The sequence below is a fragment of the Gopherus flavomarginatus genome, chromosome 8 (assembly GCF_025201925.1).
Source record: "Gopherus flavomarginatus isolate rGopFla2 chromosome 8, rGopFla2.mat.asm, whole genome shotgun sequence".
In the NCBI taxonomy this organism is placed as follows: Eukaryota; Metazoa; Chordata; order Testudines; family Testudinidae; genus Gopherus; species Gopherus flavomarginatus.
The window spans coordinates 2,369,676-2,395,704 of record NC_066624.1 but is presented as its reverse complement, the minus strand read 5'-3'; the positions used below and the strand labels follow the sequence as shown (position 1 = coordinate 2,395,704).

Genomic DNA, 26,029 nt, shown 5'->3' with positions numbered 1-26,029 from the left:
TTTTCTCTTGCACCATCCAAATTCATGAATAAGTGGGAACAAAGGGCAAGAACAATGTGGCCTTTAGCTCTTAGGTCTGCCTACTTTTATTTAACTAATCCTTAAACCAAATACACAGTACAGCCATGTCGCTGACGCATGTACCAGCAGGATGACAGCGGAGAACACCCTGATTGACTTGATTACAGCCTGTAAATAGCGACAGAGGGAAAAAATGTTTAATACTGGGCTCTTCAGTCTAGCAGAGACAGGTCTAACAATGCAGTGGCTGGAAGCTGAAGCTAAACAAATTCAGACTGGAAACAAGACTCCCATTTTTAGCAATGAGAGAATCATTGAAACAACTTCCCAAAGATCATGGTGTTTGCTTTCCATCACCAGCAATGTTTAAATCCAGACTGGATGGTTTTCTAAAGGCTCTGCTCTGGGAATTGTTTTGGGAAGTTCTCTGGTCTGTGTTACAGAGGAGGTCAGACTAGATGATCCATGTGATGTGGATGCATGATGATCACAATGAACATAACATAAGAACGGCCAGCCTGGTCAGCCAAAGGTCCATCTAGCCCAGTACCCTGTCTTCCGACAGTGGCCGGTGCCAGGTGCCCAGGGGGAATGAACAGAACAGGTAATGATCAAGTGATCCATCCTCTGTCCATCCTGTCTGAGCATCTGGGTGTCCCTAGCCTCTGACTGCCCGAACATGGGGTTTCATCCCTGACCATCTTGACTAATAGCCATTGATGGCCCTATCCTCCATGAATTTATCTAGTTCTTTTCTGTTATAATTTTGGCCTTCACAGCATCCCCTGGCAACGAGTATCACAGGCTGTGTGATGAAATACTTCCTTATGTTTGTTTTTAAACCTGATGGCTGTTAATCTCAATGGGTGACCCCCTGGGTCTTGTGTTATGGGAAGAAGTAAATAACACTTCCTTATTTACTTGCTCCCCACCAGTCATGATTGTATAGACCTCAATCATATCCCCTCTTAGTCATCTCTTTTCCAAGCTGAACAGGCCCAGTCTTTCTAATCTCTCCTCATAAAGCAGCTATTCCAGACCCCTCATCATTTTGTTGCCCTTCTCTGCACCTTTTCCAATCCTAATTTCATTTTTGGTCCCTTGTGGCCTTAGTTTGTCAAATTTTTCCTATATTCTATCTAGAATATCTGAACAATTTAACAAACTATCTGCACCACCATTCCCTCTCTGGCAAGTGCATACCATCTGGCATGAATGGGTTTGTCTTTTTTAGGGTCTGTTTGCAAGTTCACGTAATGTCTAGCGCTGTCCTACGTTCAGTGCACATGGAGAACAATTGATCACAGTCCTCTTTATAATGGCCCTTAACATATTTGAGGACTGTTATCAGCGTCTCCCCCTCAGCCTTCTTTTCTCAAGAGTAAACTTGCCCAGTTTTCTTTTAACCTTTCCTCACAGGTCAGGTTTTCTAAACCTTTTTAGCATTTTGTTCCTCTCCTCTGGACTCTTTCCAGTTTAGCCACATCCTTACTACATTGTGGTCAGGGCCGGCGCTACCATTTAGGCGACCTAGGCAATGGCCTAGGGCACCAGAATTTTTGGGGGGTGCTATTTTGCTGGGGGGGCGGCACGCGGGTCCGGTGGACCTACCACAGTCATGCCGGCGGATGGTCTACTGCTGGGAAGGCTCCGGTGGAGCTGCCGCAGTCATTTCGGCGAACGGTGCGCTGGTCTAAAGGCTCCGGTGGACCTACTGCAGTCATGCCTGCGGCAGGTCCACCAGAGCCTTTAGACTAGCGGACCGCCCGCTGGCATCACTGCGGCAGCTCCACCGGAGCCTTTCCAGCAGCGGACCGTCCGCCAGCATGACTGCGGTAGGTCCACTGGGGCCATGGGGGGCGGCAAAATGGCCGTTCGCCTAGGGCGTCAGAAACCCTGGCACCGCTCCTGATTGTGGTCCCCAGAACTGGATAGAGTAAACCAACCGAGGCCTCCCCAGTGCCAAGAAGAGCTGGACAGTTACTTCCCGTGGCTTACATACAACACAGCCCAGAATGCTATTTTATATATATTATGATAAGTTTCTTAATCTTCCGGGCATGCTGCAGGGTCCATCTCTGCTCCCCAGGGAACTAGGGAATGGTAGGCGCGGGGTTGTGATGGGGGTCACTAAATGTCTATGTATCCGTGTTGGTGCCAGGGCAGTGTGATCCATGGGTAATGACTGGAGTCTGTTTATTTTACTGCCTGTATATTTAAAAGCTGGGGGTGGGCACCTTCTGTTCCTTGCAGAAGATAGATGGGAGTGAGGAGATACTTTACTCCTTTCCCTACCCTTCCAGAGAAGAACAGTGGACCTGCCATGTGAGCAGATTCTATGTTTCTCAGCAGACGTGTTTGCCTTGGTCAGGCTGTGTCCCATGGTGAACAACACGCACTCAAGGGACTGAGGCCCAGGATTTTGGTTAGACTAAAATGCCTGTTGAGGGAAAATCACTAATCAGATCCAACACTTTAAACGTGTTTTATTCGGTGCAATGACCTCTCATACCACCTCTTTATAAATTGGTAATGCCTCAAAAACTCCTGTCAAACCACGTTAGTTGCTCTGATGTAAAACTGAAAGCGCTCTGTCACGCACGGACCTTTCCCAGTCCGTGTCAAGACCCAGGCCAGGCTATGTATGGTGCATTCACAGACTGAAGGAGGGGGAATGCATTTAGTAATGGAGTTTAGTCTGGGAAAGTCTAAGTTCTACTGTTCACTCTCATTAGCGCCCATAGCCCAGCCTTCATTTGGAGGTGCTCTCGGGAGGCCCCAGCCCTGCAAACTCAATGCAGATAATGCCTTGTTTACACTAGGACCTTGGCCACCAATTGAGCTACACCGGGGCAGATCCCTAGTGCAGACGTGCTGCAGTGACATAAAAACCAATGTGCACCAGCACAGGCTTCCTTGGCATTAAATCAGGGTCAGCCTCACCCGTGCAAGGCTCTTCACATCAGTGCAGCATGTGTCTGCTCAGGGTTTGCACTGGGGCAACAACCTTAGTCAGACCAGTGCAACCCCCCCAGCACGCAAGGCCTGGGTCACACTCCTGATGCGAACTGTACCCTGACCACAATGGGACTCTGTGTGTGCGTGCGCCAGGCTGGAGCCTTAGCCTGTAAAGTCTTGGGGTTCTGACCCTGTCTTCACACATGTTTGTAAAGTGCTTGGCCTGCCACATAAATCAATCATTCAGAATTCAGCTGGACAAGAACTAAAGCAAACCACCCTAATAAACGCTGACACCTGAAAAGCTCCCTGAGACTGGCCCACTTTCCTTTCATCACCCGCGTGCTGGTTCTTCTCCCGGGTCTCAGACTCCCTGCCTTCCCAGGGCCTCCATCCAAGCAAAGGAAGGGAACAAGTGCTGGGCAAAGCCAATGGGGGTGACAGGCTGGGTGCTGCCCTGGGAGCTCAGGGGCTGGCAGGATGCCTAGAGGAGGCCCCAGGAGCCCATCTGAAGGTGGAGGGCCAGACATCCTCTCCTGCACAGGAAGCAGTGTGGGTGAGGGAGTCACAGCCACAAGAGCAGTGGGGACCAGGCTTGCACCCAGAGCTGGTGGGTCCCCCTGCAATGATGGAGAACCACAGCTCCCTGGCTTGCAGCTCCCTTAAAGACACGCTACCGAGGCCTGTCTGGCCACCGCAGCCCCAGGTCTCCCTGGCGGGGGGCAGTTACACAGATCTAGGGGTAACTGCCTGGCCAAGAGTTTAGCCCTGAAATTCTGGTTGTCCCTGCCCCAGCCAGTACCTTTCCTCCCTGTGTGTACGCAAGGGAATGGTGTAATACCAAGGTAGCCGGCAGAAAGGGAATCAATTGCCTTTTATTGGTGGCCCGTTATTCAGGTTGGGCTGGATCCGCCATCCCCGGGCCACGCATATGGCACTAGGGCAGCATGACTGTCCGGCTGCTGTTCCTCGCTGCCGTAAAACGCCTCTTGTTCCTCAGGCCGGAGAATCTCTCATCCAAGGTCAGGCTGGTCTGCAGGGGAAAGGGAGGGAACAGCGTGATTCACACCCAGATCTGCAGGGGGTATTGATTGAACCACGCCAGGAATGTGCTTCTGCAGCCAGCTAGTCAATTAAACTATCCATCACATGGAGTTGAGCAAGGAGCGTGATTATATGCATTTGGCTGGAAAACCTCCATCAGCACCAGACCCGACCACTAAAGTATCCTCAGTCGGGACCGGAAGAAGCAGGGGGCACCTGAGTGCACAGTATCTAGTAAGGCCGTGCTGGCAAGGAACTCGAGTAGCCGCGAGGGAAGATAAAGCAGGAGCTTGGAGCTATTCTGGGGCACTGTGGCCATGACTGGGTAGGACAGTGTGAAAGCTAGAGCTGTGCGAATAACCAACGTTTTGATTCAGGAGCCAAACTGGAAAATCCCCAAACACGAATTCAGGTTGAACAAAATGTTTAGTTACCAAGATTTTTTTTTAACTTTTTAAAATATAAAATTGAAATAGTAAAATTCAAACAAAAAGGGGTTTTGAATCCAAATGGAAACGTTTTGTTGGGAAAATCCAAGTGGTCACACGGCAACCGTGCCCTGCGGCCGTGCAGCACGGAGCATGGCACGTGCAGCTGATCTGAGCATTCACACACTCGTGCCATCCGCTCTACCTGATTCGCCATCGCACGGAAGTTGAATCTTAGTGGCACTCCTCGGGGCTGGGGCTTGGCTGTCCTTGGCGGGGGTCTTCTGCCTCTGAGGAACGGCCGCTTGCCTCTCGGTCTGTCGAATGGATGGAGCGTTTACTTAGCAAGCGAAGGTCGCTCATTTTCTATCACTCTCTAGCAGCAGGCAGCTGAAAGGGCCACCTGCATCTCCTTAGCCTTTCCGGGGGTATGGTTCACTACAGCCTTGATGAGCATGATTGGCAGTGGAGAGTTGCCAGTGCAGCTTAGCCCCCAGCAGGCGTGCAGCGCTGGGGCTAAAGGGAGATGCAGTCTGTGCCATAGCCCAAGGCAGCGGAGCCCAGCCCTCCTGCACTGCTACTCCAGCCCCATGGCGATGGGGTTGCTAGTTGCTGACTGCATTGCCACTGCACAGCACTAAATCCCCTCTTCCAGCCAGGGCCTGGAGCAGCATCTCTCTCCAGTGCCCCTCTGTGGACCCATAGTAACCCCACTGGGCCAGTGGTGTCTCTCCAGCGGTTGCACAATATCAGCTACCACCAGCAAATGGAGCTGGCCCTTGAGTTCAAACAGACACTTCGATTCCGACGTCCCAGGTTTGCTCCCCACCACTAGTTCCACAAGCACTGTCCCTGCAGATCAAGCCAAGTAATGAATCAGTGGGAGGAAACTGCAATCTGCTTTCAGTTATTCCAGGAGCAGAAAGAGATCATATTGTCTGGAAATCTTAATCTGAATTCTTCACTCAGCTCTAAAGTGCAAAAGGGATTTCAGGGGGACCTTTTCAGCGTCACAGATCTTAACAGCTTGTCTAAAACCATACACCATGGCCATGTACTCACATATTGGTGTGGCTTGCCTGAGGATTACAGACAGAAATGGTTAGAACTGCTCCAGAACTGGGCTGCAGCTGCCACCTGCCGGGAAAGAGAAAGTTAGTCCATTTGGTTTGTGTAGTGATTATGTGTGTCTCTTTTAATTCTCCCAATTACCTTCTCATCCATGGTCGTTTCCGTTCTGTGTGTGGTTCTGTTTGCTGTAAAATAAAATGCAGGAGAGAGAGTGATTTTAGAAGCTGTCCCTCCGAGAAACAATTCCCTCTAAAGTAGCTTAAAATAACGATTTGTATACAGAATATCACCACTCCATGGTGAATGGTCCTTTAGAATATTCACTAACTACTTATGCTAAACACTCTGTTCCACCTCGTATTTGCTGTGATGCTGGGAGCACCTTCCCCAGCCCTGAAGAAGAGCTCGGTGTGGCTCGACAGCTTGTCTCTCTCCACACCAGAAGCTGGTCCAATAAGAGAGATTACCTCACCCTCCATCTCTCTCTAATATCCTGGGACTGACATGGCTCCAGCTGCATATCCCCAATAAGGCAGTGAATTTGGTTTTCACTGTAATGTATGGATTAGTCAGGGCTAATTTTACTTTGTCCCTTCTGTCTTGCAGTCCAAGCAAACCCGATTTGTCACCTATTCTACTGTTATTAGCCAAAGGCCAAAGTGGTAAGCTGAGACTCTGTGTTTGTAATCAGCAGCGGCTCCAGGCACCAGTGCTCCAAGTGCATGCCTGGGGCGACGAGCCGCGGGGGGAGCCCTGCTGGTCCCTGCGAGGGCAGCAGTCAGGCAGCATTCAGCAGCACACCTGTGGGAAGTCTGTCGGTCCCGTGGACTCGGCAGTAATTCGGCAGCAGGTACGCCAAAGCCGCGGGACCAGTGGGCCTCCCGCAGGCAAGCCGCTGAATCCGCAGGACCAGGGACCCCCCGCAGGCAAGCAACCGAAGGAAGCCTGCCTGCTATGCTTGGGGAGGCACAAAAGCTAGAGCCGCCCCTGTTTGTAATGCAGCATTATCATTTAGTGCACACTGCTCTGGGCCTGGGTCCTGAACATACTGATGCCCACGAATGCCCATGTGCTCTTGTTGGCATGTGGTTGCAGGATCAGGGCCCACGGAGCAATGCCAACAAGCATCTCAGTAATTTGGCTTGAACAAATTGTCTGAATGTTCACTATTGTAAGGGGCATGATTGTCCATAGGCATTGGTCTGATCTCTGCCAGTAGAAGGAGGAGAGTTACTGAGGCCAGAAATGGTTGTGACCTATGTCTACGCAGCCCCCAGGAGCAAGTCCCCCCAGCCTGCATTGACAGAGTCTGGTGAGCAGGGCACAGAGTGCTCCAGGACAGCGGTGTAGACAGCCCTTTGCAGATGCCAGGCTTCACAGCCCATCCCCAGCCTGAGCCGCAGCTTCAAAGTGCGGTCTACACAGCTGTGTTCAGCCTGCGCCCTGCTAACCCAAGCCTGTCGACCCAGGCTGGAGGTGCAGTGCTGTGGGCTGTGAACACACATCCTTAGAGGCCGGCACCAGGACACGTAGACATGTGCAGGACACTTAGAACTGAGTGAACAGCATAAGAGCAACTACGGCCCCGATCCTGCATATGCTCACTCACTTTTGGAATATAGGCCCAGCTGGATTTCAATGGGTGAGGGGCCTTTGAGGCTCTGGGTCATGCACTCTGTATAACCACGGCTATTTCTCCCAGCTAATTGCAGAAGCAAGGATTCGCATGTGGGAGGGAGGGAGACAGGACGATTCACATTTAAATAAATTATCAAGCTTGTCAGATCTTACAGGAGCCTGTCGCACACTGACCCCTCTGGTAAAGCTGACTTTGGATTGCCTCTGCTGGAAGGCTGGTCTCCTGTTTAGCGTGAAAGGCCTGCAATTAAAAGAAAAGAGGCAAAGTGACGAAACGATTGCCTTGAGAAGGAGCATTGGGAAAGGTTTAGTCATCAGCTTAATAGGAAATAATCTAACTGGGTTTGATTTTAAAACACATGAAAAGCAAACCAGGAACTGCCAGCTGCCCAGGGCTGCCAATGTTGCTGCTACGGGTAAGATGTTCCAAACGCTTCTCGTACAGAGCTGGGAGGAGCCAAAGTCTCTTGGGCAGCTTTGCACTTGGCCTAACAGGAGTTATGCCATGGGACGTTGTGCTGGGACGAGGCTCCTGTGCTGCTCCCTGGTACACTGTTATTCCCTTAGGAGCGGATCAAACAGTCAGTTTTATTCCCAGGACAATTTCTGAACGAAATTAAACTAAAGTTTGGTGTTTTCCGAAAAGAAAAAAATGTCAACTTTCAATTCTCAGATTTGGGGTTTCTTCCCTGCCTCCTCCTCTCTCTATCGCCATATTTTAATTTGGGGGAAGGGAGTAAAAAAGGAAAAGGGATGGGACAGAAATTAGAAAACCAAAACTTGCCTACAGAAATGTTTTACGCATTCAAACACTTCAGTTCAAAAGGAAAGGAACATTTTGGTTTTGTTTCAAATATTTTCATCAAAAAATCACATTTGATTGACATCAAGCTGTTTTTGTGAAAAATTCCGACCGTCTCCAGCCGCTGCGCTGAATCCTGCCTCTTGCGCCCCTGTTCCCCAGGACACAGTAGTGGGTCATTGAGCTCACTCACGCGTAGTGCAGCAGGTGACTAGTGGAACCCAATCTACAACTCATACTGGCAGAGAAGAAACGGGGTGAAGTACTGTGGCCTGTGTTATATGTCAGACTGGTCCCTTCTAGCCTTAAAATGTCTGAAGAGAGCATCAGCCTCAGCTCAGAATTTCCCTGCTCTCCTTATTTTCAGTCCCTTGGGCTGAGATTCAGATCACCTTGCTGGTGTCAGTAGTACCTTCTCCATGAGTAGGCTCACTGGTTTCAGTGGGGCTACCTGTGCAGTGAAGTACAATATAGTGTGAATTAGGCTACTGGCCTCTGGTTTTTAAGGTTTTAGCACCTTTCCTTTACTTTATTTTCAAGTTAAATTTTCGGTTTTTATAAAGGCAAAAGTAACACGTGCAATCAAAGTGTCGGACAAAATGTTTAATACAAGTTGAAATTCTAATGTATTTATTAACAGTGGCAGAGGAAATGTCTGGTTATTAAACACAAGCATGCAGTAAGCTTATTTCCAAGTGATTTAGCAATACAAGAAGGAATATTTCATGAAGTACAGTGCACTCCATGGCAGCTGCACCTCGCCAGTCAATGCAGAACGAGAGGAGATTTAATAGCACGAGAGAGTCTTCCAAATTGACAAGGAAATAATTTTTCAATCAGATCAATGTACCAGACTGTTTACCTTCTAGCTGGGGCTTGGCCAGGGAGTCCCGCTGTCCTGAATCTCTTGGGGCGCTGGGGTAGCCGTCTCTGTGCTTCAGGCTGTCCGCTGTCACTGCTTTTTGTAAGCACTTCATCATGCTGGTTGCCCTAAAACATAGCAACAGCTCGCTTGCGATCAGTTATAGTTGCCATGTTTGCTTTCTCAGTAGCCAGAGAAAAGGGTCACCAAATATGACAAAGCAGGGGATTAGTCTCTACAAGAATACTCGTATGGATGTTGTTCCTGATCTGTCCCCAGCTACACTGCCATGGGGTCAGGCAGTGCTTAAATCTATTTGTTTGTTTGCTGGACTGACTTGCTTCCCTTTTGTACATGGTTGTACTTGGTCTGCTGGAAAGACTGAGTGTGTCCAAGCAGTCTGCATTTCTCATCACATCATTCAGGATGGGCTTTGTTTGGCAGTTTTCAGGGAGATTCATCCTTGGAATTGACTCACTCCCACTGTCCCCATGTTAATTTCACTGGGACTGACTTCTCTCCTGTGAAGGGCAGTTGCAAATGTGTCAGTCCCAGGATATTAGAGACAAGGTGGGCGAGGAAATATCTGTTATGGGACCAGCGTTTTTTGGTGAGAGAGCCAAGCTTTCGAGCCACATCAAGCTCTTCTTCAGGTCTGGGAATGGTACTCCAAGGGTCACCTTGTCACTTATTTCCTATGTGACTTTTGTATTATTATGAAAGATCCTGATGTGTAAGTGTTTTTTCTTCTTTGATAATTGACATGGTATGTAATCGATCCCTTAAGCTTATTAAATCCTGAGATGTTTTGTGATCTTTCCCACTATGACATGGATATTTCCACTGATCTATGATATTGTAGCAACTTCTTTTCCTCAATCATGTCTCTTTTTTTAACTGTAATTAACAATTTTTTGAAATTTTGAATGACAGGATAAAATGTTTCAAAGGGAGTGTGTGGGTGTATTATATTTCATAGGGAGGACAGAAATGCCAAAACTTGTTTGTGGAGACACAGGATTATGCAAAGACAGTATGACGCAGGTCACAACCCCCCTGAAATCCTGCCTCATTCAATAAACTACTGCTTACTGTTCACCCATGCGCTGAAATACCTTGCTGGATCAGAGCCTTAGAATGTGGAAGAACAGACACCTCAGAAGATCCCTATTCAGTAAAGCAGAGCTTCTGCATTTCTTCTAAATACTGCTACTTACTACCCCCCGCATGTCTGTAGGATCATCTCCATCTCACTGTCACCACCCACTAACCGACACATGTTTCCACAGACTCCTACTCAGTTAATTTCTGTGGAATGAAAGCTACGTTAGAATTCTGCTTCCTAACAACTACTTCCTACTTTCTCTTAATATCCTGCCATAGTCAGTACGTACCTAATTCATTTACACGCCCTTTAAATAAGTACCGAATTCTATACACATGCAGATGCAGTGCTGCCCTCGTTCACTATCAGGAGATTGTCATTAAATGAGTTATCATTAGTTTTAAAAAACGTATTGAGCACATGTGAAGTACTATTTTCAAACCTTCCTAACTCACCCAAATCAAAATGGATTTCTACCACGACAGCAAAAGGCAACTCTCCTCCTGCAGGACTATCTACATGCTAAATTTCAGCTTTCTGTCCCAAACCATTTTGGTGTTAGAGATGTTCAAAACAAAATTACAAGAATTATTTTAATGGTAAAGCTGTATTGTTCCCCTATTCTCTTGATGCTAAAAATAGCTGAATCACTTTTTCAGTCAAACCTTAAAAACCAATCAAACAAAACCCCCCTTCGGAAGGATTTCAGGCTGACAAGGTGAAAATTTGAGAAAGTTACAAGTTACCCAAAAAGGGGAGTTTATCATGGAAGCAGTTGAGCAACCTTAACTAAAGCTGTCGCCAGCACCTCTGTAGAATCAGACTATTATCCATACGCCAATGAGCCATACAGACCTCATCTTTCCAAACCCACTGAAATCAATGGATGTCCTCCCACTGACCTCAAAGGGCATTGGATCCTGCCTTGTGTGGGCAAAACTTATGGTGACTCTTCAGCTGTTTCCTTGGGAGAGGCCACAGTAAGGGGAGGTGACCTGGAATGGCTGTCAGACAGGGCTGCTTTTGCACAGCCAAGCAGCACAGATTCCGTAAAATACATTAACACCATTACAAGCTTCACACCCTGTAAGCCTAACTAGACAACAAAGAAAATATTCTCTGCTTAGACTCTCTTCTCTTAGGCAAGTCAAGATAAAAACCCCAGGCCCTTCCAGAACGCTGTGACACTGAGGAACAGCTGTTGATTCCCCCCGCCCCGCCTACCTCTTGAGCTAACGCCTGCCGGTTTAAAGGGCTCGCTCCATTTAGTGTGGCAGCTACTCTTCCTCTTGGACCAGCCATGGCACTTCGAAATGGTCTTCTGTTATACGGCTGCTGTCCAAACCCTCTCCTAAACCGATTGGGTCCTAGGAAGAGAAACACCTGTTTTAGAATCCTTCACAACCTGGGCTTAGGAATTTGAATGCTTCACCGGGTTCATTCACATGGACCGAAGGGTAACTCTGTTGACAGTGATCAGGGAGCTCTGGGGGCACAGCTACTCTGGGTTAGCATTGTTATCAATTCTTATTTTGAAAGCACCTCTTATTTCAAAATGTGTCTGGTTGAAACTTAGTGTCAGCCTGGGAGCAATAATTTTATTAATAACAAAATTAAAATGTACTGGATTTTCTTAGTATAGGAGCTTGCAATGTGTCTTGGAATGGTGAGATCTGTTTTGCTCAAAACCAAGTGAATTAATTTAAAAAAATATAAGGGGGGTTGTCTTTCAGTGACTTGACTTCAAGTTTTTAAAGCTGTATTTGATGTGATTTAGGAAAGGTCTGAATGTTAAGACTTAACTGACTTGTGTACAGAAGACAATTCTGACTTGTAATAAAGACAGTACCCCAACGAGCCTTCCCGTCTGCCGCCAGAGCTCCCATCCGCACATTGCTATGAAGTAGCTGTGAGATTCCAGTGCCCTCTGGCCACTGACATGCAAATGAGCGCACGCATCTGGAGGATTAACCTGCAAAAGGCTGGGAATGGTCGTGAATGCCCAGATGATGATGCTTCATAAATGAACAGGGGTCTATTCCCTTTTGTAGCTTTATAAATCTTTGCATAAATTCTGCATCTACCTGCTGCTGTTGTTGGTAACAAATGAGCAGTCCACACACACACAGCTTAAAGCCCATTTAGCTTTAGTGATATTTTCTTTTCTCAAAGCCTGTTCATGTTTTGTGCTTTCTGAACTGTAAAGAGAGAGTAAAACAGCTCTTAATCTTTAGGTGAAGTTATGGTGCATTATGGTCTAATTACTATATGTGATAAAGTCATGTAGTCAGAATTGTTTGTGATTTTCAGAGAGGCCATCTCAACAAAATGTATATTGACACTCGTATAAATTATTGGTCGGGACATAGTTTCAAGAACAAGCATAGCTCATGATGCTTTACAATGCTTAATATCTCAATGCAGTTAACAAAATACTGCACTCTACATAACTTCAGTAGTGCAGAACGCAAAGCAGGTACAGTTTGTCTACAGCACTGAGTCAATAATTCATGATGACTTGAGCAGCTAGAGATGAAGTGTTCTTATGAAGCACTGATGTTCCTTTGACACATGGGCCTCACAGGTGACGTCTGCACCGCAGTGTAAGCCCAGGGCTCAAACTCAGGCTCAGGCCTAACCCCCTTCCATCTACACACAAATTGCACTAGCCCAGGGCTGAGACCCAGGACCCCAAAGAGATGGATGAGTTTGACCCAGGGTTCAAGCCCTTTGGCTTTGCAGTGTACATGCAGCCCCACTGGAGTCTTGTTCTGGGACTCTGCCAAAAGTATCCCACAATCCCACAGGCCGACTTCCTGTCCCCTGGACAGTGACGTTTTCCCACACTGTACGACCAACTAAGAGCTGCAGTGGCCACATTTTGGGAGAACACGAGGAGTTCTGGGGTAGGAGTGGTTGAACACCAGCTCACACAACACAGTGTGGATGCTGGAGGCCCAGGTTGGGACCCAGGGTTCAACAATTCCTAACCTGGGGTTACACATGCGTGTAGATGCTCATTCAATTTGTGACTACCTGCATTTACCAAGAACAAATCATGCCAAACCAGTTTGATTTCCTTCTTTGACAGGGTAATTGGTTTGGTGGCCGGGGACTACATGGTGGACATAACATAACTGAATTTCAGCAAGGCTTTTGACATAGTCCCCCATGACATTCTGATAAATAATCTGAGGAAATGCAGGCTGGATCAGTGGATACATAATCAGTTAAACCACCACAAACAGAGTAACTAATAATGGAATGATGTTGGATTGGAGGGAAGTCTCAAGCAGGGTTCTGTAAGGATCTGTCCTGGGTCCAGTGTTGTTTAACATCAATATTAACGACCTAGATGTAGACAGAGAGAGCATACTGATGAAGTTTGCAGATGACACAAAGCTAAAGGGGGTTGCAAACACTTTGGAGGATAGAGCTAAAATTCAGAGGGATCTTGATGAATTGGAGAACTGGGCTATAGCCAAGATAAAATTCAACAAAGACAAATGTAAAGTGCTGCACTTAAGGAAGAAAAACAAAATACATAAATATAGAAAGGGGGAAAACTGACTTGGCAGCAGCGCTGCTGAGAAGGATCTGGGAGTTGTGGTGGATCACAACCTCAACTGGAGCCAGTAACGTGATGCTGTTGCAAAAAAGAGCAAATGCAATTTTTCACTGCATGAACAGAGGCACAGCATGCAAGTCACAGGAGAGTACCGCTCTACTTAGTGCTGGTTAGGTCTTAGCTGGAGAACTGTCCAATTTTGGTCATCAGTGTCTAAAAAGGATGTAGAGAAACTGGAAAGGATCCAGAGGTGAGTGGCAAAGATGATCAGAGGGCTGGAATGCAGCCATGTGAGCAAAGGCCAAAGGAACTGGCTATGTTTAGTTTGGAAAAGAGGAGATTCAGGGGGGGTTATGAGAGCCATCTTCAGATGCTTGAAAGGCTGCCATAAAAAAGATGGAGAAAAGTTATTCTCTCTTGCCACAGAGGGCAGGACAAGAGGCAATGGGTTCAAATTACAGCACAGCAGGTTTAGATTAAATCTCAGGAAAAACTTCCTCAGTGTAAGAGCAGTAGGACAATAGAACAGACGCCTAGAGGGATCGTGGAGGCTCCTTCACTGGAGGTTTTCAAAAGGAGGCTGGATAGCCACATGTCTTGGATAATTTAGACACAACAAATTCTGCATCTTGGCCGTGGGTGAGACCAGATGACCCTGTGGCTCTATGATTCTAAGCCCTAGGCTCCCCAGGGTCTGCCAGCTTGACCCTGGGCTGATACTGCAGTGAAGACAGAGAGCCCCACAGTGAGTACTGATGAAGGCCGTAGCCCCAACTGGTGACAAGTGTTGGAAAGTTAATTGAGGGAATATGGTCGTTCGAAGTGGAAAGAAAGGAAGGGCAGACGTAGGATGCCTTGATCCTAACAGTGGTGAAGCACTGGGAGAGTACTGGCTATTATGAAGAGGGGACTGGCTGGGTCGATAGTCAATGGACATGGTGCCACTAGACGGCGTTCAAGAATATGCAGCATTGTCCATACGTTTTATAGGCTCAATAACGTCTTCTGGTCATGGTGCCCTGCGAATGGCTTTCCTGTGCCCCTCTGAACACTGGAGGCTCCACTGCAGCAGTGGCTGCAGAATGAATGAAGTTGGTGCATCTGAGCAGGGATAGAAAGCTGTGGCTAGATGAATCTAGATAATCTGGGCGGAGCTGGGGGCCTTCCTCCAGGAAATTAGCTTTACAAACAGATTCGCTCTGGAATCATGTTCATTCAGCATCTGAAGGAGGAAGATGCCTTTCACCCTCTTCTTCCACTGCTCCCTGGAACATTCCCCTCTCACTCTGGCTGACAGAGGACGACTCATGGCCAGCCCAGGCTCTCTCTCCTGGAGTCCCAAGCTGTTGTTAACCATTCTCCCATCCTGCTCTCCTTGTTCTGCCTCCATGGGGGTGTTTCTGTCTGTCCCCTTCTTGTTTTTCTTCCTCACCACGCCTGGGTTGTTCTCTTTGTCCCTCTCACCCAGCTGCCAGATGCCACCATCACGCTCCCCACCCACCACCTTCCCCGCAGGCCGGCGAGCCGGCTAGCACGGCTCTGCACAGGGAGAGAAGAAAAGCAGGCTCAGCAGTGCATTTCCTTGCCACCAGGAGGCACTGAGCTCAGCAGTGCCTGTTCAGGGTACCATAAATCCTGCCTTAGCGACCACCTCTAAAGAGAGCCCATCTGTCACGAGCCACCTGCAGAGGCCACAGAACTTTTCCCCCTATAATTTAACTGTGAAGGAACTATGAAAAGCGACCAACTGTCATCTGTGACCAGTGACCACATTTTCTTACTCCCTTTAGAGCTGGGCGCCTGACCAGCAGCTGCCGATCTCCACTTTGCCTTCAGAGCCAGGCAGCGGAGAGCGGTGGTACTGGACGGGTGCCCAACTCTGAAGGTAGCACAGTGGCCAGCAGCAGTGCAGAAGTAAGGGTGGCAATGCCATATCTTTGAAGAGAGACCACTTCTTACAAGCAGCCACTTTTGCTCTTGGCAGGTTTTACTGTATTTCACTGGTGCAGCTGGAGGGATTAATACTAACAGGAGCCAGGGTCAAAAAATCCTGCTCCTGCCAGTCAGTTCACACTGCAAAGCCTCCACTCACTGAGGCCTGAGCTTCTGTAAATCATCACTGCTCCACTGGCTTCCATGGAGCTCCCTGGATTTACAGCAGCTGAGAGTCTGACCCAGAATACACTGTGTGTATGTTGCTATTTTAAAAGTTGCTGACCCCACCTCTGACATAGTGGGGCAATGTTCATTACAGCAGATTTTCCTAAACTCAGCAGGGCATGCTGCTGATAAGGAGACTCTCTGTGCTGACACGGGGAGCTCCAAACTGTGTTTGTGCAGAGCACAGCTATGCTGGCAAAGAGCCTCCTCTGCCCCAGCAAGCTGAGTTCTGAGAGGAGCTCCCATGAGAGCAGAGCTTGACAGTCTCTCTTGGAGAAGATTTAACACAAACTCCAATAACCACTTGGCATTGCAGACGTTCTGGAGCAACCTTCACCAAGTTTTAGGCCAAATTGCAATACAGGCAATTGTGTTTCACCTGTGTAAATCCCTTGCTGCTTTATTCAGAGACTTAATTCCCTCTCCCTAAAGTGTTGTGTTGCTGGTACTTGTGATAAGAACTATCACACTTCAGCCCAGAACTGGCTGCGTTTCAGGGGTGACTGAGTTGAAGTGAGCCCTCTCAATGATAAGGCCAAATTCTTGGCAGTGTTGAGCACCCTAAACTTCCACTGACTTCAACTCCAGCAGGGGCAGTGGGTGCTCTGTAGCTTACAGGAGCAAGTCTTAAATGCAGTTTAATCTGCAAAATGCTGAGGCTTTCAAAACCATGATGTAAATTAAGAATAAGGGAATTTTTTTAAAGGAATACCTACACTAAAATCGTGACAGACTGTATCCCTATTTTCACAACTTTTAAAAACTATGATACATATTGTACAAAGTATGCCTTGTGAAGTATCATTTGAAAACTCATAATTTGCTGATCATTATTGTCCTGGTAAAATATGTGTGGCAATGCTGTATGTAAAGTTATAAGATTCTCCTGTATGATGTTACTCAGGCATATTCCAAATCTGGGGAAGCAGCCCAAATCAGTTCCTCAGAGACAAAAGTTTAGCCAGCACCACAGCCTGGCGTCAGCATAATCAAATGGACTATCATCTGGTTAAGCAGCCATTCTTTGGCAGGAAGAAGGGTGTAAGCAAGGAATTTACATTTTGGCAATGAAACAGATGGGGGTTCCAGTGTGAACAGACTGGCTGTCACCCGACCCCCCGCTGGAGATGATTCTCAAAGAGAAGGAAAAGATATAAAGATTAGGAACAGAGGACACAAACCACTTCTTTCCTCTCATTTCTACTCATGGCATCAACAATGTCGGAAGGATAAAAGAAGCATCCTTGAACTGGGTCCTGGCTGAAGGAACTCAGCCAGACTGTTGTAAGACGTGGTGATAAAACCGTTTTTGCTTCAAGTTCACTTAGCTTATCAAGTTAGATATTAGTTTGAGTTTTATCTTTAATTTCTTTGTAACCAATTCTGACTTCTATGCCTCATTCCTTGTAGTCACTTAAAGTCTATCGTTCTGTAGTTAATAAACTTATTTTATTGTTTTATCTAAACCAGTGGATGTTTGGATTGCAGTATTTGGAAACCTCCATTTGCGACAACAGGGTTTGTGCATATCGTTTTCTGCTATTGAAATGATGGACTTTCTATGAGCTGGTACTGCACAGAAGGAAGGAGCTGGGCAGTACAAGATGCACATTTCTGGGGGGGTCTGGGACTGGGAGTTTATGGTGTCGCTCTGCAATATAATTCAGGTGTGGCTGGCTAGCAGTACTCATATAATTCATCTGGGAGTGACATACATGCTGGAGGCTGTGTGTGAACAGAAAGGAGTGGTAGTTCTCACAGCAAAGCAGAGTAAAAGGCTCCCCAGGTTGGAGAATTGAGGGGACACTGCTGTTCAGCTGTCCAGATTGTACCCTGCAGAATGTCACAAAAATCTGTAGTTTGACTGAGGGCTTGTCTACATCACAAAGTTGCAGCGCTGGTGAGGGGGTTACAGCGCTGCAACTTAGGAGGTGTACACATCTGCAGGGCATCACCAGCGCTGCAACTCCCTGTTTGCAGCGCTGGCCGTACTCCCGTTTTGTCTCGGGTGTAGAGGATCCAGCGCTGGTGATCCAGCGCTGGTAATCAAGTGTAGACACTTACCAGCGCTTTTCTTGACCTCCGTGGAATAAGCAGGTATCCCAGCATACCTGAGGAAGCCTCTGGTAATCAAGCTGGTCTCCTTCCCTGGTTTGCTCTCGCGTTCCCCGAACCCCCGAGCAAGCAGGTCTCCTTCCCTGCGGTTTGCTGGGTGGTTCCGGGAACGCGATAGCAAACCGCGGCGAAGCTGGTCTCCTTCCCCGGTTTGCTCTCGCATTCCCCGAACCCCCGAGCAAGCAGGTCTCCTTCCCTGCGGTTTGCAGGGGGGTTCGGGGAACGTGAGAGCAAACCGCGGCGAAGCTGGTCTCCTTCCCCGGTTTGCTCTCGCGTTCCCCGAACCCCCCTTGAAGCTGCCCAACAGCGCTGCAGTGTGGCCACATCTAACACCACTTGCAGCGCTTGTTGCTGTAAGTGTGGCCACTCTGCAGCGCTGGCCCTATACAGCTGTACTAATACAGCTGTAACAACCAGCGCTGCAAAATTGTAGATGTAGACATACCCTTAGTTACCTCTGAGTTCACTCTTGTCAATGGCTGAACAATGGTGATTCAGGGTACAAGACCATCAGCATCCTAAATAATTTTTTGTCCGATTTGCGAGGGTAAATTAAGAGTAACTTCTTCTGAACCGTAGCAAGATGAGTGCTGCTCGTTGTGCTGACAGAGAATGTACCAAGAACAGGACCTATGCTCAGCACTCATACTGCACTACATACTGTTTGCACTGAGAAGAGAAATAGTTAAGATAGAGCAGAATAATCCTCTAAAACCTTCAGCAAACTTGTTTAACAGCAGTAAAAAACAGATGGAAAAATCCTAAGATGCACAAAAGAAGTCATTTGAGCTTTGTGAATAAAAAGTAGTAGAGCCAATTTAGATATTGTGTGGTCACACATTACTATTCAAGGCACATCCTAAAAATAAGGGTTCAAGCAAAATGACAAATTAACTCCAATAACTGAACTATCAGAGGGCAACCTAAGGGGTAATTTAAGTGTGTTCTGGGAAAAGGGGGGATTATGAAGAGTATAATTAAAATATGCAAAACTCAAAAGGGAAGAGTTGATATTAAGTCATTTTGAATTAGTAATTCATGAGGAAGGAAGGCGGAGGAGAAAGGCATGAATTTAGGCTTTGAAAGAGCCTGGATATTCAATTGTTGCAGACAAATTCCTTTTTGCTAAGCTACCAAGAGCAAAAGTAGATATTACAACCGTCCAGGATTAGAGAAGCAAAGGTTTGGGACGATATCACTTGGTGTGCAAATGTACACTCAAAAGAGGAGAGTCAGTGTGGTTGGCTTCACAGGCCTCCTTCCATCCTAAACATCTCCTTAGTTCCTATGCCTGCACTTTAGCATTTACATACCTTGCATCTTGCGTTGCATCCAGATACGGAACCTGGGTCTCCCATTTCCATATGCTGAATTCCTGTTCTTGACTTGCTGCCTTTGTTTGTCCTCTACTAACTTTGCGCCTGTTTGTCCTTTCCTGTGGCGCTTTATAATGTCATCTGGATTGGAAAACACAAAGGGAAAAAAAACAGGGAAAACTGCAATTTCAGCTAACATCACATTCCACTGCGAGTACTTCTAATTATCCTCCATATTGAAAACGGCTTGTGCTCCTACAAACGAGGCTTGCCAAGTGCTAAAGGCCCCAAATCAGTCCCATGGTGGTGGTGGCCTGTGTAACTGTAACTGTGAATGGAAGGTAGAAATGAACAGAAGTATGCGTTCTGTGACGTGCTGACCACCTTCCCTCTCTTACAGCTAGAAGTGGGGCGTCCAAAAACTTTTTTCTTCTGTACCCTAGGGTCACAGTTCGGGAAAGTTTGAATACCCGTGAGCTGGAATGTTCCCTCACTACATAAAACATTCTGGTTACTTGGGAGCAAATAAACACCTGCAAGTAAAGTGAAGTAAAATAACGCACACCCCATCCCAAAGGAAAGTCATCATTAAATACATTGCGAGCAACACAGAGAAACTGAGCAATTCACACCCAATCTCCTCATACTTACACCAGCTAGACAATATTCCCATTAGGTTTGCTTTGGTTTTTAATGGAGAAAAGACCTGCAGAAGGAACCAATCCGCTGTTTGTAATATCTGAGAGATGGTATTTGATAAGGTTAATTAAAGGGGGAGGCAGGTTAGAGCTAAAGTATTGTTCCTCCTGTGAAGCCATAGCTATAGAGGATTAATTTAATAACTACACCTACTGCTGCTTGGTACCTGAATTTAATTAAGGGTCACATTCTGCATGGGCGTATATCTGGATTAAGTGCATGGAGATCAGTCCTTATCTACAGCGATGTCCCTGAGAGCAGACTTTGGCTGTACGTGAAAATGGCTGTAGGGACTGGACCATGTATCTGCACTAGTCATACGCATCTCAAGGATGATTTAGGTGGGGATTGGTCCTGCTTTCAGCAGGGGTTTGGACTAGATACCTCCTGAGGTCCCTTCCAACCTGATACTCTATGATTCTAAGGGCAGAGAGATGTCTGGCCTCCGGTATAGCACAGAAAGCCGGGTGCTGCCCAGAGATCCTGCCCTTGGCATGCCCCTCACAAGGGGCTTTCACACAGTCCTCCTCAGCCCCCTGCCCCCAGAGATATTCATAATTTCCCCACAGGGGGTAAGGAGGAGGCAGGGCCATGGATCTGACCCCCGCTGTGCAGTGTAATCCAGCTCACTGCTACCTCTGGGACAGTGCTGCAGCTCTGCACTGCCTGTCATAGTGCCCAGGGCCTCCAAGGCACAATGAAGCCCTTGGTCCATAAGCAGTTCGCCAGCAGCCACCCCCCTGAGGATTGTAAGATGCTGTACAACCATTAATGAATTAATTGTCCCTGCAACTGCACATTTTACAGATGGAAAAACCGAGGCACAGCAATGATAAAGGCCTGAAAGTGGGGTGATAAATGAGGAATCACACTCATTAGGGGTCTGAGTTCATTTAATGTGACATCAGTAAAGGTGTATACCCCCAACAGTGTTCCCAACTCTCAGGGATCTATCATGAGTCTTGTGATGTTTTTTTTCATAAAGCCCCAGCTCCAGGAGTTATGAGATTATGTGAGAATCTCTGTTTCCATTTAAAAAATAAAAGTAAATTTCTAGCCCTGCTGGTTGCAAGGAAAAACTTTGAAATTGTGAACCCTCCGAAAGCTCAAAAACCAGCAGGCAAATAAAAACAACCCCAACTTATTATTATTATTTTAAAATCTCATGACTTTTAAGACAATCTCATGATTTTCAGTGACCTGACTCAGGACTTTTAACTGCACGGGGTTGGTGATACTTCTCCAGTTGTTTGGAACGTGCACTCAAACAGTTGGATGGAGGCACATGAGCTGAAAAGTAACGGTCTTTCCCAGCATGTATCAGCATAGAGCACTGTAACAGCATGAGAGGAAAAAGCAGACGAGCACTGAGTGGGGAAATACCTGCATTTCATGGCAGGGAGGTGGATTCTCTCTAACAGATCCCTTCTCTGTCCTACACCAAGGGAACCAGCTATTAGGTTTCATGTTGAACAGAGGGATTCAGTTTCTATGTTTGCCCCCTGGCCAGCAGCAGCAGCAGCGGGTAGGTATTTTTGGAAATCGCCCACTGCCTGCACAGGAAAAGGAGAGAGCAACCCGCTGGCCCTCATCCTGCTCTATAACGGGTTAGTGACTGGGACAGCGCCACCTGTCAGCTCTGAGTCAGCCTCAGTCCCGCCTCACCACACATGGGTGGAGAAAAGGGACCAGGCAACACTGCTAATGTCCCAGACTTCCACAGAACACCTGCTGCAGGGCCTATAATTAGATCCGGGGGGTTAACTGTTTGTTCAGTGGAGAAAGAGATCCTGGGTCACGGTGCTCACAGCATGAGACCTGGCTGTTGGTCATGTCTTCTTTTGCTGGACTCTGTTGCCTTTCTGGGTGTAATATTATTGGTCCTGAGCCTGTACAATGCCACCCGTTCATATGGCTGCAGTTAACTTTTCCTTTGATTAAACCCTTATACATTTAAACCTAAATTAGTGGCATTATGGCAGCAGGAAGGAGAATCTCTCTCTCTCTCTTCACCACTGTCTTACTCCAGGTTTTTGCTGGTTCAGCTCCAGTCAGGCACCTGTATTTCTGTTAGTTGCAGACTTCCTTAAACACATACCTGTGCCTATAGACCACTGTGATAGGACATGCTTTAGAAATACTTAAACTAGACAAAAACAGCTATGCACCTTAGGATGGAGCATGGTGTTGCTACTCTAAGAGGCTTCAGAAAGAGCTCCTGCCGCCCACTTGGGTTACTTTGGATGTGCTTGGGAGCTTTGCACAGTTTTGGAAGCTAGCATCTATCTTTTGCAAACTTCTTACACTCTCCACAAGGCAGCATGTGGACTCTGGATCACTTTATGCATGTTTCAACTGCTTTTAGCTAAAGGATTCTGCTAAGAAACCCTCCCCAGTTAGCCAAAGGCTCCAGTTCTCAACAAGGTAGATTAAATAAATCTAGGCTTTGTAACACAAAGAATTTTGAAGTCTGGTGCCAAAAAAAAAAAAAAGAGGAAGAGGTTCAAGAAATGAAAAGTACCTTTAAAATTTCATATTTCCAAAACTCCTTCCATTTGCCTCAAACTTTCCAGAAAGGTTCCAACCTGTCATCAGATAATTTACATGGAATTCCAGGCAGATTGTTTCAGTTTTCACCAAATTAGCGGGGAAGGACTGTCAAAATCAGGCTTATAATGGAGCATATACTTCACTACTGCTTATGCGGAGACTGGTGGAAGGTGTTTTCTTTCATGGAGGTGGCCGCATGCCAGGAAATTTCCTAGAGCCATTATTGTGGGTACAAATATGTGCTCAAGTGCTTGTCATGTGTCAATCTCTGTAAAAAATACCAAGAACCAAAGGAATACAAGACCTGGAGTAAGTGAACAGTGTCAGGTATGAGGGAAGCTAGACTCCCTGCCTGCTTTTGTGATTTTGCTACCCTGTCTGTCCGGACTGAGCCCATGGGGTGATCTCAGTGTTAATGTGCTTTAATGGTCTCACTGAAGTGTTCCTGTGAGGTTGGAGCACAGACATTTTTAAGATGCATTCCTAGCTGAGTCCCTGCTTGCTCTGGTGGAGGTGGGAACAGGAAGCAGATATTGGGATCCGAGGACTGATGGAAATCGCTCTCCCTTTGCTGTAAGTGAAAAATACTCAGTTGTTTGCTTGACCACCTTTCCATGCTGAAAAAGAAATAGCTATAGCAAGGGTTACCATGGGCCTGCCTGGGACCCTCCTGTATGTCCGTAAGTAAATGCGGTAGAAAAGAGATAGTGATGAGGAAAAATAATGTTCTGCTGTGTGAATGTGCATAGGAACTGAGTCTTGGGGCTATAATATCAGCATCTGCAGTGGAGTGGGACAGATCTTCGGTCAGTGTCAGAGCAGAAATATCTAGCTTGATGTGTAACTGGGACGATCCAAAGAAGTGCTCCCTCCTCCCCTCCTCCCTTCTGCCTTTGCAGTATAAACTCTATCACAGAGGCCTTCAGCAGTGGGATTAGGAGCTATGAATCTGCTTCTGATCTCCCTTAGACCCACTTTACATCACGGTATCTCCTTTAACTTCAGCAGAGTTACTCCTGATTGACAGTGGAATAAGGCCCAATGTAGCTGAAAATGAAGAGCCAAAGACCTGATTTTGATGCTGAAAGTGTCGCCTTAGAGCTGCGGCCCCTACATTGCCGAATTAACCTTCCCCTTGAGGTAGGTGCACTTTGCAGGAATCATAAATAGTGAAAGATGGATCATAAAGGTTCTGCTAAAAGTGAGCCTTCAAACCTGCCCCAAGCACCGCTTTCCGCGGGAGCTCAGTCAGTCCAGAAGGCACAACCACACCTCAGAGGACCCAGTGCTAGGTTCAGTCAGTCTGACTCAAAAGAAATAGTGAAATTAGGGGCCACATCCTCAGCAGCTGTAAATCAGTAGAGCTTCATTGAAGTCAGTAAAGCCACATCAATTCACACCAAGCCAAGGATCTGACTCTGGGTTTTCTGTGAAAACAATATAACTTTTTGTTGTTCTGCTCCAGAATTTCTTCTGTATCTGGATAGAAACAGTCCTGTGCAGCTATTAAAAATATGACGCTAACCCAACAATTCAAGCCTGGCAAAGTTTGTTTATAGACTGGAAATGTCAGTGTAATAATTCTCCCGGGTCTGTATCCCAAATCTCGTGACTTAATAAAAGGACAGTTGTTTATGCCCAGATCAACATATTCACTGCCAGAAAACTGACTGGCCTAATGAACGAGCTGCTATAAATAGTCTCAGCACCAAGTGACCACAGGCCCTGGCTCATGTTTTCATTTTGGCTGAGGGTTCATTTATGGGTCTCACTCCAACCTGCTGGGTTTGAAACTTTCAGCTCTGAAGTTAGGTTGTGTCCCAGCCACGTTCAGAAACAGTTTTTTAAACTATGATTTTTTTCCCACTTGCTATCTTTCTGCCATTTAACACACACACTGTGCATTTATCACAGCCATACATTCTCTCGGGCTGTAACCTTGAGCTTTATATTGTATGGGGCATGGTCTGTATGCTTGACAGCCTGCTGTCTTTCTGTGTAATTCTATGGGGCACTGTCACATAACAGAAACCTCAAAATACAGGGGTAAACCTGACAAAACAGCTATTCTGATATTACTAGTCCTTGGGAAGGGTCTACTCCAGCTCCCTTTAATATCCACAGCAGTTGACTAGGCCCCTAAAATTCCTAGATTATGCTGCAACTGGGACCTAATTTTACTTATAAATAAAGGCCAAATTTTTCAAAGGGACATGACAGAGTTTGGCATCTAATCCACCTCATCCAGTCAAATTGCACTAGATCAATTTCTTTTTCTTGTTTTCATTTATTGGAGCACAATTGAAAAAAGTCAGCATTCTTCCTGCTGCAGTATTTGGTTTTTCACCATGTTCACAATATTCCTCCTCCTTAGAATAGACACATCCCAAATATCCCAGCAAAGACCACATGTCAATCCCTACGAACCTGCTCGCTGGAAATACCCAGAAACAAGCTGCTGGCCTGGGTCTGAGCCAAACCCCGCCTGCTGCTCCACCTGTGCAGAGGGTGTGGGGAAAGCAGCTCTACACCCAACAGCAGTTTCTTGTCTCTGGTTTTGTTTGCTTCTACCACCAGACTGCGGAGCCGGGGGTCCTAGCCTCGAGATCCCGGATTGCAGAGTGCCCGCTTGAGTCCTGCACAGGCAGTAGTGCCAGGCAGTACAAGGAAAGGCTCAGAATCAGCTCTCGCCGTCCGCCAGCATTTCTGCCCCTTTGCAGAGGGGCGCCGGGGAAGCGCCCAGCCAGGGGGCGGGGATGATTTCATGGCACTGGCATTGTGCTGAGGGCGGGCCGCTGGCAGCCGGGCGCAGGGAAAGCTCGGGCAGCCAGGCACCTCCCGTTCACCGCCAGCTCGGGCGGCCGGGCCAGGCGCTCTCGGACTCGGGGACACCAGGCGCGGCGCGCCCCGGGACAGCTCTGCCAGCCGGCCCAGGGTTCACCCAGCGGGGCCGGCGCCGGCCCGGCCTGCAGCTCCGTGCCAAGCCCGGAGGGGCCCCTCGCAAGGCTGCGGCAAACGCCAGCGCACGGGGCACGGCTCGGCCAGTCCAGCCAAGCGGCTGCGCCCCGCGGAGCCCAGCGCAGAGACCGGGGCTGGCGGGGCCCGGCTCCCCTGTGCGCTCTGCCTCTGCAAGCGCTCCAGGCTGCGCGCCCCGGCACCTACCCAGGGACATGTCAATCTCCTCCGCGCCCCGCTCCGGCCCCGCGCCGGCTCCCGGCTCCGGCCCCGCCGGCTCCATGGGCTCCTGCTGCGGATCCAGCGCCGGGAGCGGAGAGGCAGTGCCCAGCCTGGCCGGTGCTCCGGGCGCGCTGCCCAGCTGCCCGTCCCCGCCCGCCGGCTCTGCGCCCAGCTCCTCTGTGCGCCTGCCTGGAATGTGCCAGGCCGGAGAGTGCCAGCGGGCCAGCCAGCACCCACCCCTGGTGTCTCCCCTGGCACCCTCCCTAGCACCCACCCCGGCACCCAACCCTGGTATCCTTCCCTGGCACCCACCCCTGGCACCCTCCCTAGCACCCACCCCGGCACCCACCCCTGGTATCCTCCCCTGGCACCCACTCTGGCACCACCCCTGGCACCCACCCCTGGTACCCTCCCTAGCACCCACCCCTGGTATCCTTCCCTGGCACCCACCCCGGTATCCTCCCCTGGCACCCTCCCTAGCACCCACCCCGGCACCCACCCCTGGTACCCTCCCT

General features: G+C 48.0%; 1 protein-coding gene across 1 annotated transcript; it reads right to left on the bottom strand.

Annotated features, from left to right (window-relative positions):
* Positions 1–3,836: 3,836 nt before the first annotated feature.
* Positions 3,837–25,617, bottom strand: LOC127056741 (UAP56-interacting factor-like). Its single transcript, XM_050964983.1, has 9 exons — positions 25,500–25,617; positions 19,086–19,229; positions 11,154–11,296; positions 8,825–8,952; positions 7,314–7,401; positions 5,664–5,707; positions 5,514–5,588; positions 4,657–4,768; positions 3,837–4,012 (listed from the first exon to the last, which is right to left on the bottom strand). Exons 1-9 carry the CDS (start codon positions 25,573–25,575, stop codon positions 3,917–3,919), a joined length of 906 nt encoding a protein of 301 aa, XP_050820940.1. The 5' UTR covers positions 25,576–25,617; the 3' UTR covers positions 3,837–3,916.
* Between the last annotated feature and the right edge of the window lie 412 nt (positions 25,618–26,029).

Bases quoted from the DNA above. Each gene is read 5' to 3' on its own strand.
- LOC127056741 (XM_050964983.1), bottom strand. From the start codon at position 25,575: ATGGAGCCGGCGGGGCCGGAGCCGGGAGCCGGCGCGGGGCCGGAGCGG. The intron at 8,953-11,153 runs GTAGGCGGGGCG...GCTATGTTTTAG, and splicing joins GGCAGGCGTTAGCTCAAGAG to GGCAACCAGCATGATGAAGT. The intron at 5,589-5,663 runs GTAATTGGGAGA...CTTTCCCGGCAG, and splicing joins AAACGACCATGGATGAGAAG to GTGGCAGCTGCAGCCCAGTT.